Here is a 16393-nt window from a genome sequence, read left to right as displayed (position 1 = left end):
GTCGGTGCGGGTGCGGGTGCGGGTGTGTGTGTGTGTCTTGCCTCAGAGCAGAGCTCAGAGCGGTAAGGCAATGCATACCGCTCTGAGCTCCTTGGAGGAACGCGGGATTAAAATGTATTCAATAACTTCAAACCTCAAGTATCAAAAGAGAATTCAAAATGCAAGCTACAAAACATCTCCTCTGGGGAGGGAGGGGGGAGGATACATCACTAAATAGCAAATCAAAACAAGTTACCCTCAGTGTTAATCAAAAAGCCCTTAGGGCGGATAGTCTCTCAAGCCCTCCTGAAAGTACCTAAAGATGAGGCCTGCTGTCAGGCCTCAGAAGGGCTGCTCTGGGCTGGTGTCTGAATAAGTAAAGGCCCGATTTCTGTTGGAGGCCCGATGGACAAGGGGAGGGCAGGAATTGCCAGCAAGGAATTCTGGGAAGGCCTCAAGTACGCAGGTTCATACCTGGGGCCTTCCTTCTTGCAGTGAACAACGGGTGCCTGGCCACATTTTGCTAAATTAAAAAAGGGTCCTCTCAAAATGGACACACACACTCAGCAGACAGCTTCTGGCGCAACCTGCCACAGCCAGCCCACCGTCCTCATGATGACAAGTTTCAAGGGCAGAGAACTTACCCCAGAAGAGAAAATGGCTGGGTTCCCGCTTTCCAGCATGTCCTCTAGTTCCTCGCTGGTGGTGGTTCGGCCAGCTGCAATAGACAGAGAGACCAGGGGTCAACAGGAGTACAACGGGCGCTGGAGAGGGAAGGATTCTGTCTGTCTGGCCGATTTCCTAATTATTGGGCAACTGTCACCATCTCCCTTACTGAAGAGATGCTTTTAGCTGAAATCATCCAACCCTCTCCCTTTGGCCCTCAACAGGGATGCTTACGGAGTACAGGGCAGCTGTGAATTCATCCTCTTGGGCTTACGAGAATTGTTTTCTAGCTATACTCCTTATACTCTGAGGATAGGATAGGATAGGATAGGATAGGATAGGATAGGATAGGATAGGATAGGATAGGATAGGATAGGATAGGATAGGATGCCCCCACCATACTGTCCTGAGACTGAATGTTTCCCTCTCCAGCTATCTGGGTTTTTGTTTTTTGTTTTAATGCAGCCTCTGATATATGATTTTTGACACCTATTTATATATTTATTGGTTGGTTTGATCTATTTCAAGGTGTATTTTAAATTTGTGTATTTGTATTTAATTGTTTCCCCCTTATCCCACACCGGCTCAAAGTGCCAAGGGGGGTGGCAACGTATGACTTACCATTCGTGGCTGTCGAACGGCTAAGTGTGTTGGGTTGGGGAAAGCAATGGTGAACTACCCTGTAAAACCTTCACTGCGAGACTCTGCGGATCGGATCTCTCTCGACGCGCTATAGGACAGAAAGGCCTGGAGGGGGACGATCTACGGAGTAGCCGAGGGTCGGACGCGACTGTGTGGCTTGGATTGGATCGGGGATTTAATTGTTTGTTGTGAGCTGCCCTGAGCCTGCGTGCATGGACAGTGGGATACAAGCCTAATAAACATGACATAACATAACAGTGCCAGACTGGGAGAATCGTGGAATGCCCCATATATACACCCACACACACGCACACAAATTCTGCATCCTGGAATCTTTGCTATTTCCAACTCTCCTCCTTCAGGGTTTCTTTAGAGAGTTAAGCTCAGCGTGGGACGCTACAGGTAACTTTTAATTGTGCTTTTGGCAAACTGCTTTGCTGACAGAACTGGAGCAGTCGCCCGGAAGAGCCGCTAATGAGGCTGCTGGGAAGCTTGAATTGCTCTGAGGAAACAGCAGAATCCCTTTGGAGGGGATGGGGGGGGGAGAGGGGCTCGCTGACTGGATTCTCAGAAAATGGTTATGGGGAAGAGAAACAGAACGCAGGAGGTGTGCCCAGAAGCAAACATCAGAGCACAAGAGAGAGAGTCCAACCAAAGGTATGGAAAAAGAAAGCTGAAGAAAGTAGACATACACAGCACATCGTCTCCTTTCAGTGCTGGAGGCTGCAATCCCTTCCCTGTCAGCCACATCAGAATGTGCTTCATATTCATCGCTATAGCTAACAACCAAAGGCTGAGCCATGTGCAGATCAACAAACCTATGCAACACACAGCCAGTACGGCTACTGTTTAAGGTTCAACAATCCCCAGGGGACCCCCAGGTTGTAGAAAATCTTAGTTTTTAAAAAACCTCATTTGGAGGTTACACCCCCCCCCCCCAAAATGATAGCACCATCTGCGCATGTCAAAGTTGTGGCAATCCCAAAAGTCATGTGAAAATACAGCAGCCAGAATGAGAAGGGCTGGCAGCATGAGGAGTGGGTGGGATTTTGCTCCCCCTGCCAGTTCTTGCAGGTCCCCTCTTGTTTTTATTTATTACTAGCTTGATACCTGTGCTTCGCTATGGTACTTAACTACTTTAAATCCAGTTACCGCCTTTCTCCAACTGTCTGCAGTTTCCTTGACCTGATTTTTACCTCAGAACACAGAGTTCCACAGCTGACCCATCAGAGAGAGGGGGGTGCAAGCAGGCAGGAGCCTGCCAGCCACACAGGAAAGTCAGGCCCCACAGGGAGATTGGCAATCCTAGTGAACTTTGAGGGGAAGACTGGGAGGTGCATTTTACCTCAGGACACAGTCAATGACTCCCAATAGCAACTGCAGACTGTTTAGAATGTGGAGGGAGGACCAATCAGGCCGCATATGCAAACGACCTTGAAAAGCTGGCCCAATCAGGGAAGAGTGATGAAGCTGGCAGTAGGCAGGGGTGCAAGCAGGCATCAGCCTGCCAGCAACACAGGGAAGCTGTATCCCTTTGGGAAAACACATTTTACCCCTTTTTACCCCCTTAGGGGGCGAATTTCTTAAAATCCCTTCTTAGTGTGTGTTGACATGAATGTTCTCCCTAAATTTCTTGTTTCTAGGTCCAGGGGTTTGAGCTGGGCGTTGATAAATCAGTCAGGACACTTGTCTTTATATATATATATATATATATATATAGAGAGAGAGAGAGAGAGAGAGAGAGAGAGAGAGAGAGGAGAGAGAGAGAGAGAGAGAGATTAATGAGCAGAGGTAGGGCCACAGCATGAGAGACCTTCCCAGGTTTGACTTGAGCTTATAATTCACCTTTGTCACTCACTTGCTAGTCACCATTTCTCTCAGCCTCAATGTCCCCTTCTGCAGAAAGTTCACAAGGGGATGAGCCATCTTGTCTGCCTATGTCAGCTGGCCAATTGGAAGTCTAAACTAGCTCTGAACAATTTGGTCCCACCGTACAAGGATGTCCTAATGGGCATCCAGGATCCTTCCCAGGACAAGTAACATACCAGGCTGGGTCATCCTGCCTAACAAGAGAAGCAGGAAGAAGTGGGAAGAGGCATAGCACTTTGCCCTGCTTGCCAAGCACCAACAAAAAACCAAGGTTGGCTTTTCTTCCCTTATCCTCCCTCCCAGCTAGATCCACTGCCCAGCTCCATAAGACGGAAGGTGTGATGTCTTCTCTCAGCACTTCCGCTCCACATACGGCATTCGCAACCGTCTCTTCTCCAGTCCCTGCATCTCCCACTCAGCCCTTCTATTCTAGTCTCTCTCATCTGCACCTCCGCCCCACTCCCTGTTAATCTAGCCTCCCGCGCTCCCACCCTTTCTTGCTGGCAGCCAGGAAAAGCTACACTCACAGAGAGATGCCTCAAGCCACTCCATGGTTCTCTGCTTCTGGGGACAAGGTTTGCCATCCACCATCAAAAGGCAAGCTGCACTCAGAGGCCATGTGAGTGCCAAGCTCATGTGTGGGTGGGTGCTCCTGTTCTCCTGCTCACAGCAGCTTCTCAGTTGTGGCACGTTTTCAGCCTGCAGTTGGGCCAGCTGCCCTCAAAGCTATCTTCATGCAGGGCAAGTGGAGATATGGAAAACGTGTGCTCAATGCAATCCAAAACTAGTTGGTGGGGGGGCATTTCCACAAATGCACCACCCACAAGATGCAGCTTTTTGCTCCTTATGGGGTACCTTGCATGGAGGATAAGTCTATCAGTGGCTACAAGCCATGATGACTAAAGGGAACCTCCACATTCAGAGGCAGTCTACCTCTGAATACCAGTTCCAGGAGGCAGCATCAGGGGAAGGCCTCTAAGGGGTTGGCCACTGTGAGAAATGATGTTGGACTAGATGGACAGCTGGTCTGATCCAGCAGAGCTCTTCTTATGAGTAGTGATACAATATCTATCTTCCAGGGGACCACAGTCTACACAACTCCAAAAAATGAAGAAGGAGGAGGGCCTGCCTAAAGTGCAATGCTCTGAGAATAGCTCCTCTTTACAAGCAACTTGCACTTTCTCCTTTGACTCCTCTATCTTATCTTACTGATCTACTTAATTCTGAGCTTAAGAAAGCATTTACCAAAGCAGGGTTGGGTACCTTACAACTGGCAATGGAAAGAGGCAACTATAATGCAATCCCATATAGAGAATGTGTCTGTGAGTCTCTCTACATGAGACGCCTCGGCATGTGTTTGTCAAGTGTAGGGAGATGCAATGTTAGCCGGGAAGCATAGTTTAAAAAGACAGAGCCAACAGAGATCGCTCCTCAGAGGGTTTGTCAATTTCATCTTCACCACCAGAAGGCTCTGTCAGTTTCACCTCTCCAGTCTAAAACTGTGTGGGATCCCAACCAGAGGGCAGCGAGGAATGGAAATGGGCTAGAGCAGCCTTCCAGAGCTGGGATTGGACCTGGAGAGGTTTTAATGGGCTGAAGTTTCCCTTCTGGCATTTCACAGCCCCTTCACACAGCTCCAATATATAGCAAAGCCTTTGCCCTGCCGCTGATTCTGTCTTTTTAAACTACCCTTCCTGGCTAACATTGCATCTCCCAACACATGAAGAACACATGTCATGCAGAGAGACTCTGTATTTGCAATCAGAATTCTGTCAAAGATTTAGGCCATGAGGTCTTTTATCGGCCAAAATTTGCATTAGAACGTGAAAGATATCTTGGGGATATTTTATTACAATATTCTGGGAAAGTGGCTAATGATAAACTAATTATATTACTTGCTGACAAAAGCAAATGGATAACGCCGTAAATGGCAAAGTTTGTTGCAAGCGTGATAATGGCCTTATCAAAACCATCTGTTGTTATTGTGGCTGATGGATAAATTTATGTATTTTGCTATCTGACTGAATTGCTTGAATTAATGTTGGTTTTAGCTTAAATTTTGTTGAGATCCTAATGATCGTTATAAAATTGCAGTGTATATTAGAGTTGTTACTGTTATTGTGATTGTTGTATTATAATTTTGATGGTGTCAATTGCTCAGGCTGTGAGCTATGGCAATAAAGCTTATGATTTAATTTAATAAAATGCAGTGCTTTATCTTTTCTTTCACTTTCTTTCTTGGAGAGAGTTATGCCAATATCACACTCTTGATCAAAAACAAGGCAATCAAACTACAAAGGATATTTTGGTCTTCCCCATACAGCTTGAGTTAGCAAAGTTTCCTACAATGGAGGTTGCCCCAATGACCAAGATGGCCAGAAGGTTGAAACTGACAACTGAAATTGATTACAGCTTAAATCCAGTTGAAACTCCATATGACCGAGTCAATTTCAGTTCCCAGCTGGATTTATTAGCCAAGAAGAAACTTAAAAAGTTCAAGGCAAGGCTCAAAGGAGCTTTGCTTTGTATAGACGAGCGTAGAAGATCAAGCATCCAAACTATTAAAATAAGTTCAAAAATTAAAAAGAAAAAAAGAGGAAGGTCATAACCAGTTGAAGGTGATGTGGAATTTCTCTCTCACTGATGGATATTGTCACAAGCACCAGCCAGGGTAATCTCCCTGCCCCCAACATCCATAGCATTCACTGGTGAGGAGAGAGGTGTATTTTCCCAGCAGTTTATTTATTATTTTAGTTATTATTTCGATTTATAAACCATCCATCCTCAGGGGCTCTGGGCATAAAAACATGGTTGAGAAAAGTTAAATCAACCATGTTGCGTAGTGGTGCCACAGTGACAAAAACCATGGCTCGGAGAAGATTCAGAGGGTCTCTTGTTTTGTGAGGGTGTATCAACAGTATGCACTTTAAATTGGGTCAGCAGTCATTACTTCTCAGGAAATTCTAGGAAATTTTGTAAGATCCAGCCCTGAGCTGGATAGCCCAGGAGAGCCTGATCTCATCAGATCTCAGAAGCTAAGCAAGGTCGGCCTTGGTTAGTAAGTGGATGGGAGGCCTCCAACGAAGACCAGGGTTGCAGAGGCAGGCAGTGGCAAACCACTTCTATTAGTCTCCTGCCATGAAAACCGCACCAGGAGTTGCCATAAATCAACTATGACTTGAGGGCAGGGTTTCATTTTTTATTTTGTGAGAGCCAAGGGCACTCCTGCAGAAGATTCTCAGCCAGACTACATTTCCCAGACATCTTTGGGGGAAGCCATGACGATTAAACTGGTACAAAGCCAATAGAAATCTATCGAGGGAGATATGTCCCAAATTCCTGTCACTTTAAATGGTGGCTGTTGGGAGTGCCCCTTGTCCTGAGTCCTTCAGGTGGACTTCAGGGCTTCTAAACATAAAAAACTAACCCAAATTGTCCATAAATGTGTTACTCATTTTGTGTTATGTCCAAATGTTAGTTTTCAATCCACCCCTAAAGGTGCTTTGCAGGAAGGCCTGTAAAGGAGAACAAGATAAAAACCACAACATATTTGGGCCCTAAACAAGAGCACCATGAGCTGTACTTCACAGCAGTACTCACTGATTTCCAACTGCCTCTGGATCCGTCCTTTGCAGCGCTCCCGATAGTCCGACTGGGTTGCATTGTATTCCGACATCACTTCCACAAACTTCCGTGACAGAGTGGAATGCTAGATGGGAGAAAGGGGGGATAGAAATGTAAGGACCATGAAGGGATTTTGCAGCAGCCGAGACCAAATTAGAGCAATGAATAAAAGGCTGGATCCTGCAGCCCCCCCCCCCCGCCCATCCTGCTTTTGGCTTGTGCATTTTATTCCTCTCCTTTGATTAAAAAACGGGTTGTCGAGTGTCTATAATTTCCTCTCTTCAACGCGTCACCCATCTGTTCCATTTCAAGGAGTTGGAGAGGCGTGATTTATTTATAGAGTCCAAGATTAGGATCCAGGACCCAGTTGGGATTTGTTTGCTTGGGCCCCTTTAGCACCCGTGAAGGGCGGCAAGAGGGAAAGCCGATGCATGTGACTTCCCGGTCAGATCCAAGATCTTGTCTTAAGAAAGCCGCATGGAGAACATCCCACCAATCAGCTATTCCAAATCCTCCAACATAGATTTTCCTACAAGGGAAAGGGAGGACAAATGCTTTGTTATCCCAGATAAGAATCATAAGAGCCCTCTCGGATCTGATGGCACTAGTCGATCTGAGCCACCATCCTGTCCCCACACTGGCTAACCCAAGCAAGGGCATCGACGCCAAAGCCTTTCCCAATACGAGCCTTCCAGCACATCTGGAAACTGCTCTTCCAGTTCACTGGCAGTCAGAATAAAGCAGGATTTGGAGACAGCACAAGGCTGACTTCTGGGTTTTTAGGCTATGCCGGCTCGGAGAATAAATTTAAGCATGTCAAATGGAAAGAGCAGGCCATCTTTTCCTCTTGCGGGGGCTGGCATTAGGTTGCCACGGGGCTATCAAAATGCATTTGAAATAAGAGGATGTGCTTATTACCAGGGCTTTTTTTCAGGGGGAATGCAGGGGAACGGAGTTCTGGAACCTCTTGAAAATGGTCAGATGGCTGGTGGCCCCGCCCCCTAATCTCCAGACAGAGGGGAGTTCAGATTGCCCTCCGCGCTGCTCAGCGGCGCGGAGCGCAATCTCAACTCCCCTCTGTCTGGAGATCAGGGGGCAGGGCCACCAGCCATCTGACCATTTTCTCCAAGGGCAACCCACTGAGTTCCACCACCTCTTTTCCCAGAAAAAAAGCCCTGCTTATTACTGTTTGCTATTTAAAGTCCCTTCGCTAGGATAGGCCCTGTATGAGTGCAGAGGGTGGCCTCTCATTTAAAGAGGCTTTCAGAGTGTCCAAAATAGCAAGTTACATTACGTGTGCAACAGCTACATGAACGGCAACAGTGTGTTCAACTCTTCTGTCATAACGTTTTCAGATAACTTGCCCATGGTCTGACATTGGGGACGGGTGCTCTTCTCTGCCCCAGCCAGTAGCAGCTATGCACACAGTGCCGTAGGAGCAGAATCCAAGACTTTTATATTTTGTTTAGATGAGGGGGGAAGGATCAGTAAAGAGAACATGAGAGAGGTAGTGTTCTGTAGAGAGTGGAGAAACTTTTTCCTCCTCATCCAGAATTTTTGGTTATACAGCGAAACTCCGTTCAAAGGGAAGGACTTCTTCACACACCTCCTAACTAACATGAACTCCCTGCCATGAGATACGGAGATGGCTTTTAGTATAGATGCCTCTAAAAGTGTACCAAACCAATTCATAGAGGATAGGTCTTTTGAGGGCCATTAGCCATGACGGCTGGGAAGGATGGCGACATGGTATAGCCCGATCTCGTCAGATCTTGGAAGCTAAGCAGGGCCAGTACTTGGATGAGGGACCACCAAGGAAGACTCTGCAGAGGAAAGCACTGGAAAACCACCTCTGATTCTCACTTGCCTTGGAAGCCCATTGCTGGGGTCACCGTAAGTCAGGTGAGACTTGAGGGCACTTCACACACACAGCCATGATGGCTGTATGGAACCTCCATGTTCATAAGCAGTATACCTCTAAATAACAAACCCTGGAGATAAAAACAACAGGGGAGAGTTGCTTTCGTGCCTTCCTTGGGGGCTTCCCAGAACCATCTGTTGGAGGCGTGATGTTGGGTTAGAAAGATTTGGGTTAATCTGATCCAACAGTGTGATTTTTATATTTAAATGAGTAAAGTTATCCTAGACGTTATGGAGGAGGAGGGGGCAGGTTTATGGTGGCCAAGCTTTTAACGTAAACTACTTTTTTTCAGCACACAGAGATCTCCCTCTTGGTCTCTCCTGGACCCCTGAGAAGGACTCACTTGAGTCTTCCTTATTCTCAAGTTGGCTGCCGATCGGTTCAGTCCTTCCTCCTGTTCAATATTCTGTTCAATACCTGGGAGGGAGCAGAAAAAGCACAGCCTATTTTCAGAGACAGGGAGTGGGGGGGAGGGCAAACTGAGAAACAGATGGGTCTCACTTGCTTCTGTCTTCCTTGCCTGCCAAACGCCCATTGCAGACGGGGCTAAAAATATCTCTCCAGAAGGCACCAGCTACAAATGTCCCATTTATAAAGGGATGCTTTTATGCTAACATCTGAAACACACCGTTGCATCTGGCAAACATCACCTAAAGGCCTAAGAAAAAGCAAATGCTAAAAATATTAAGCAATCAGAATCTGGGCCACCAGAAGATGAACTCTGTGACCTGAATAAATTATGCAGATGGCACCTTATTCACATCATTATGCAGAGAGACCTGTTAAGTCCTACACTTTGCCACTCTGGACTCAGCAATTTCCCTGCCACAGAACATAAGTTTGCAAGCATCTCTATACAGCCAAAACACAAGGATCTTTAAAAAAAAAATAAAGTCAGAGTGCACATTATTTACTTATTTATTTAAATATGCCAGCACCGCTGATCAACCAAAATCAGAGTGGCTTATAAAAGTATCAAATAACACCACAACATTTACAGATAATCAAATAATGATTGCTCTAAGTCCAACACACTGGGTTATTGTGTCCATGACTTATGGCTCAATTTCAGAGGCACGAAATGCACAGATAAACAATGATTTGGGGCAGAGAGAAGGCAACCATTTTTAAGCAAGATGGGCAGCAGTTTCTCAAGGTTTCCAACAAAGGGGGGACTTCCCCTGACCCTGCTAGCTGAAATCTGGGCCGAATCCACATTACCTCCGCGCGGCGCTAAATGTCCACGAAACACCCGGAAGTATAGCATCTTTCAAGCGCGATTTCTGAAATCGCGCTTGAAAGACTCTATACTTCCGGGTGTTTCGCGGACATTTAGCGCAACACCGGGACGCGCGAAGGTAATGTGGATTCGGCCCTGGAGACTGGAACTGGGACTTCCTATGAGATAAGCAGGTGCAGCCTTCTTGCTGGCACCGCCGTTCCTGGCTTCAGCCTCTTGTTGGACAGCTGTAGCCCTCTATGTTCTTGTGCAACTGGCAGAATCAAACTGGCCCCTACATACGGGTCTCCACCACAATCCATCCACCCCCACCACCCCAGGCAGCTACTCACTCTTGAGTTTGGAGCGGACTTTGTTAGCCGTCTTTTTGATGTCAGACATTAACTCCTCCAATTCTTCTTTGGTTTCTAGAGGGAAGAAGATCAGAAGAATTGCTGGAAATTGGCTCACAAACAGGATCACTCCCCCACCCCCGTTTTGCGTGCCAAACCTTTTTTGGGGGAAAAAGGCTGTACTTTACGCCTGGCTGTATAACATAGCCCTCCACTCTCAGGCAGACGGTAAGAACGGAGATGGTCTTCTGCCTCTGACTTGACGGGTCCCAAACTGTTCAAGCTTGTTCCATTATCAATCAGCTATCCTTAATAACGTTTCCCCCTGTGAACCTTCCCACTAATTAAGAGTGACATCAGAGGCCCCTGTTCTGTGTCCTCCTGCATTCTGAAGATAAGATGCAATCAAAGGCAGGGCCTTTTCAGTGATAGCTCCAACCAAACACCAAGCAAAGGTGTTTGCTTTGATTGGTCCAGGTACCCTCCAGATCACGTAGCATCTTGCTCCTTGCTTTTTGTTCACTGTGCTCAAACAACTTGGCAACTGAATAGCTACAATGCCGATGAATTCATTTTATAGCCGGCTGTTGGATGACCGACTTACCATGTGGGTTTTATGCTATTTATTGTTTCTTTCACCTACTGATAACATGTTTACTGATTGTATCGTTTTTAAGGCATTCTAATATATTTTCTGTTTTGCTGTTGCAAGGCGCTTTGAACAATTTTTGGAGAAAAATACCTAACAAAGATGTTATTTAAGTAAAAAGAAAAGGTGTCTCCAGCCTCAACGGCACTTTACAGAATTGCCTTGGACAGAGACGAGACTCTATCCCCAGGAGCTTGGTGGTGGAAAGTGCTGTCATATCACAGCTTATGGTGATCCCTTCTGGGGATTTCAAGGCAAGAGATTAACAGAGGTGGTTTGCCATTGCTTGCCTTTGCAACCCTGGTCTTCGCTGGAGGTCTCCCATCCAATTACTCACCAAGGCTGACCCTGCTTAGCTTCTGAGATCTGATGAGATCAAGCTTGCCTGGGCTATCCAGGTCAGGGCCCTAGGAACTTACAGCCTACTTTTCCACTGCTGCAAGTACTGTGGTGGTCAAACCTGTTGCCCTCTCTGGTCACAGATTTCAAAAATTTGTAAAACCAGGTTCCACCCATCACCCTGGATAACCAGTGCCAGCCAGGACCAAATTCCTCTGTTGCATATCATTCCCCAATTGTTTTGTTTGTCCCCCCCCCGCACACACACACCCCAAATTGCCCCAATGTGTTTTCTCCCCAGAAAGAATTCAGTTCTGATACCCAAATGAATAAGTCTGTGGTTAAAATCACCATTTGCAAGAGCCAAGCACTGAGATTCCTTCCTCAGACGTATCTGAGCCCATAAAGAGCATTATCTGCCTTTCATCCACACCTGCACTGATTCTTCCTTAAACTAGCAGGACTCATTTCAAGGGGAAACGCACAGGAACGCAGTTCCGGCAGTTCCTCAAAGAGGTCACGTCAGGTGGCCCCACCCACCTGACATAGGGTTCTTGCAAGAATAAAATGCAGGAGGGGGAAAAGATCATGTAAGCCACTTTGGCCTCTCACTGGGGAGAAAAGCCGTGGATACATATCTATACAAATCATCTTTAATTTTACCTTCCCTCCAGAGGCAGGGGCCCCAGCCCTTGCCCTGGAGAGTTGATTTGAGCTGCCCTTTTCTCAACCTTTTCCACGGATTCTTAGCGCTCCTCTTCCCCTGGCACGGATGTAGCAGGTGGGACTGCTCTTTCCCCTGCCCTCTTGAGAGGTGATAATTGCCGTCACCTGGATAGGAAGTCTGAATACCATCAATGTAACCAGGCAACACTGGCAGAGCAACAGAGTCTTGGGTGGCACCGAGGATGCGATGACACAACCTCAGCCAATTCTGGTACCACTGTAAGGACACACAGCAACAGTGCTAGGGTTGCCAACTCCAACTTGGGAAATGCCTGGAGATTTGGGAGTGGTGCATAGGGAGGGTGGAGTTTGCAGAGGTGAGGGAGATGCAATGAGGGTGTGATGCCAAGAAATCTGAAGTTCTCCTCCAGGGGACCTGATCGTTGTAGTCTGGAGATCAGTTGTAAACATGGGCAAACTCCAGGCCCCACCTGGAGGTTGGTAACCATAGCCACAGCTCATCTCTTCTTAACACAGGCCCCAAGATGGCCACAAGGTGCCTGTTGCCAGGATCAAGACCTTCAAGCTTCCACAGTCAGGGGCGCAACAAAGCCCAGCTTGGCATCCCCCATAGTGACAGTTTATATGGGGGAATCTAAATTTTTGTGAAATGCCCTTTGCATAGGTTCAGAGGCACTCTTTTTTCCTTATATCCTCCTTCAGTACCATAGTTAAGCCCCAACATGCTGCGTAGGTACCCAGCCCTCCCTTGTCCCTTCTGCTTTTGCATTCCAAAGGGGAGGTTTTGGGATTTAAGAGGCAGAGACCCAGAACGTGGTTTCTTCAGAATGTGGTTCATCTGCTCATCCTCTGTCAACAGGTATGAGGAAGCTGGCCTCCAGCACTTGGTGGGAGATTTCCCACAGCCAAGCGCTCTCCTTTCCATCAGACAGATTAAAGACCTGTTTGAAGTGGAAATTAAGCCTCAAGGACTTTTAAATCCTTCAGCAAAGCCACGCCAGCAGCCAGGAGCAACTTAGAGGAAGGTCCTAAAATATTAATCCAATTCCAAATGCATAGAGGCCTCCACGAAATATTTAAAGAACCAAACAGAGATGGAAAGAAGGCGAAGTGTTTTGGAGGGCAGATGAAGGGATCCAGAGAAGACTTTAATCTGTGCCTTTTTTCTTTTTTTTTTGGCATAACAGGACAATTTTCTGCATGAGGAAGAAATCCTGGAGACTTTGCAGGTTTTGTTTTTTTTGGCAAGATCATAGATAGAGGTCTTTCATTCATAGGCTCACCATAGGTTGGAGGCAGGGTTTCTTATCAGCAGGAACGCGGTAGAACAGAGTTCTGGAACCTCTTGAAAATGGTCGCATGGCAGGTGGCCCCGCCCCCTGATCTCCAGACAGAAGGGAGTTTAGACTGCCCTCCGCGCCACGAGCGGCACAGAAGGCAATCTAAACTCCCTTCTGTCTGGAGATCAGGGGGCGGGGCCACCAGCCATGTGACCATTTTCTCCGAGGGCAACCCACTGAGTTCCACCACCTCTTTTCCCAGAAACAGAGCCCTGGTTGGAGACTTGATGGTACATAACACACATAGAGAGACAAGCTGAGCAATAGAAGAGCAGCTCCCACACAAGTTTTTAAAGCAGCCTCGCCTCCCCCAGAACAAGAGCAGATCCTTGGACTCTCCCCAAGTTTACTCTTTCCAGTTAGCCAAACAAATTCAGATTTCACAGGCCACTTCCAAACTGTTTCTGCCAGTCTCCCATCCAGAGATAGGTTTCCATCTCTGGCTTGGGAATTTTCTGGCAATTTGGGGGTGGTTCCTGGGGAAGTTGGGGGTTTGAGGAGGCAAGAGAGCTCTATGAAACCATAGAGTCCACCCTCCAAAGCTGCCATTTCCCTGTGGGAACTGATCTCCATAGTCAGGAGACCAACTGTAATTCTGGGAGAACTCCAGGCCCCAGCTTAAGGTTGGCTATCCTACATCGTGTAGCTTGTACCCACTAGCTCTCAATGCTCATTAAGCAAACATCAAGCAACACAACTGTAGAGAGAGAATGCATTCAACTTTTCATACTGCACACAATAGTATCTCCTGTTCACAAAAAGACCATTCGCTCATTTTTCAACTTCTTTATTGCTTTTTCATGGGGGTGAGCAATGATTTGGGAGCAATATTTTTCTTCTAAATGAAATCAGTTCTTTATTGTAGATCACCTTCTTTGGGAGAAGAGGATGCTGTGTAAATTAAGCAGGCTGTTGTCCCCAAACAAACACTGCTGGACATCACAAAAGGCGATCCCAACTCGATAGTCCAGTCTTAAACAGGGTTATATCCTTCTAAGCCCAAGCAGGGTATAACTCTTCTTAGTATTGCACTGCAAGCTAAGCAACACTTTGAAGACACTTCCTTTCCAGGTCTGACATCACCACCTTCTGTCTAATAATAATAATAATTATTATTATTATTATTCCTTGGATTTTCAAACACAAAAACATCTCCAGCGGCCAATTTGTCTTGCAAGCATTGGGGAGGGGGGGCATGAAGGCAGCTGTCACTGTTGGGCTAATAAGGCCCCAACCCAATCTGGGAAAATCAGCCTTGCTGCGCTCTGCCTGGCTGGCTCATTAATAACATTGCAAAGCCCTGAAAAGCCAGAAATCTATTAAACAGGCGGGTGGCAGGACTTATAGAGCTCAAGATTGATGGGGGCTCCATTGGGGATGGCTGCAGCATCTCTCCTGACAGATGCAAACTCGCCAACATGTGATTGGTTGGAGGGAAGAAACAGCTGGGGGACGTGGAGGAAGCCAGTCTCCAAGGACCTATTCCTTAAACAGCTACACAGCAGTTTATTGTGGCATAACATTTGAGGGGCCAGAATCCACTTTCTCAGATGCATATCTGTTTCTTACAACTTTTGAACATTAGATGTTGGAGAGAAGAGGGGGAATATTCTTCATGATATCCAGCATTGTTTAGGGATTGAATTTTTAGCAGATTACCAGTGAGATCCTAAGTAGAATTACTCCAGTCTAAGCCCACTGAAATCAGTGGGCTTAGACTGGAGTAACTCTACTTAGGATTTCACTGTAAATCAGTTACATTGATGACATTTGAATGTGAGGGCCAATGAAGTGCTAGACTGTCAAACTAGGAGCTGAACTACACAATACGAATGACACGCGAACAACATGCAAACGGACTTACATGCGTTTCCCTGTTGCTTTCCTATACACTCACCAGCGCAGCCAGACTGCGCTTGATCCCATGTCCATGCTGGCACAGGTTTCTTCTGCACTCCTCCAAGATGCAGGAATGGTATCCCATCATGCACTGCCAGTTTGTGCATGCTTAAACTGTCCTCTGTAACCATCCCCTGTCCCCTATTGCCTTTCTATGAGGGAAGAGGAACATGGAAGCAAAACAGAATCACCACTCTGCAACGGTGACTTGATGATATGGTCACCAATATAAATCGCTTTTTTGATGACACGTGCACAGAGAAGAGCCACGGACACGAGTTCATCAGGGGTAAAAGAGATATGGGAAGGTGAGGGAGGAAACTGAATCTGGCCATTCGCATAGACTTGTGTAATTCATCTCGTCTAATTCGGCTCTAGGTCCCAGGTAACACAGGTTCAAAACTTCACTCAGCCATGAAACTGACTGGATAACCTTGGACCTATCACTTTTTCAGTCTAAACTATCTTACAGGGCTGTTTTAAGGACAAAATGAAGGAGTCACATACACCACCCTGAGCTCCTTTAAGGCAGAATGGGATAAAAATGTATCGATCAATAATCTGCAGGTGCTCGTAGAAGCGAGTGAAGTATAAGAGGTTTGTGTGTGTGGTTATTAAGTGTTTAAATAGCACCATTAACATACAAAGAATAGTGCTCTACACAGCCTTCATTATCAATGGGAAGAAACACATATACATTTTATTTGTCTCTTCTTTATTACAACAGCCTGGCAGAAATGCCATCATAGCCCCTTACCCAAAAAGGGAGGGATCTTAAGTCATGCACGCCACCCTCCGTGTTAATTAGCTAAAGCTTTTATTGGCTAATCAGCTGAGTGAAATTCACAACCCTGACTGAAACTTACAGCCCTAATTACAACTGTTGATTCAGGCAAGCACGCGATTCTGCCAGATGTTCACCAACTGCTTGTTGGCTGTGCTATACCAAGCAGGTTCATTGCTCCGACCAGCAGGTCTGATTTTGTGCCCAAAGCCTGCCTGCAGCTGCTGTGGCCCAACCCCTACTGCCCTTTTCACTACTTAAGGCTCTCTGGCCTCCTCTACACTTGCCAAGAGTTACCAGGGTGAAAGCAAGATGGCCAATTCGCTAACATATCTTGGACAGGTTTGGGAAGAAAGGTGTTGGATGCTTCCTTGTGATGCCAAAAGCAGCAACTGAAAGTGACTGGGCTGTTCCTTCCTACA

General features: G+C 46.6%; 1 protein-coding gene across 1 annotated transcript in view; it reads right to left on the bottom strand.

Annotated features, from left to right (window-relative positions):
* STX1A (syntaxin 1A) overlaps positions 1-16393 on the bottom strand; it is a 64073-nt gene that overhangs the window by 12666 nt on the left and 35014 nt on the right. The window contains exons 4-7 of the mRNA XM_055001989.1: positions 10274-10348; positions 9045-9118; positions 6757-6865; positions 624-697 (exon numbers count right to left, since the gene is read on the bottom strand). Of these exons, the coding sequence (XP_054857964.1) occupies positions 624-697; positions 6757-6865; positions 9045-9118; positions 10274-10348 (332 nt within the window). The remainder of the gene's footprint in view (positions 1-623; positions 698-6756; positions 6866-9044; positions 9119-10273; positions 10349-16393) is intronic.

Source organism: Eublepharis macularius, chromosome 17 (assembly GCF_028583425.1).
Source record: "Eublepharis macularius isolate TG4126 chromosome 17, MPM_Emac_v1.0, whole genome shotgun sequence".
Lineage (NCBI taxonomy): Eukaryota > Metazoa > Chordata > Lepidosauria > Squamata > Eublepharidae > Eublepharis > Eublepharis macularius.
Note: the sequence above shows the minus strand (reverse complement) of the source record. Positions and strands in the feature narration are given on the sequence as shown.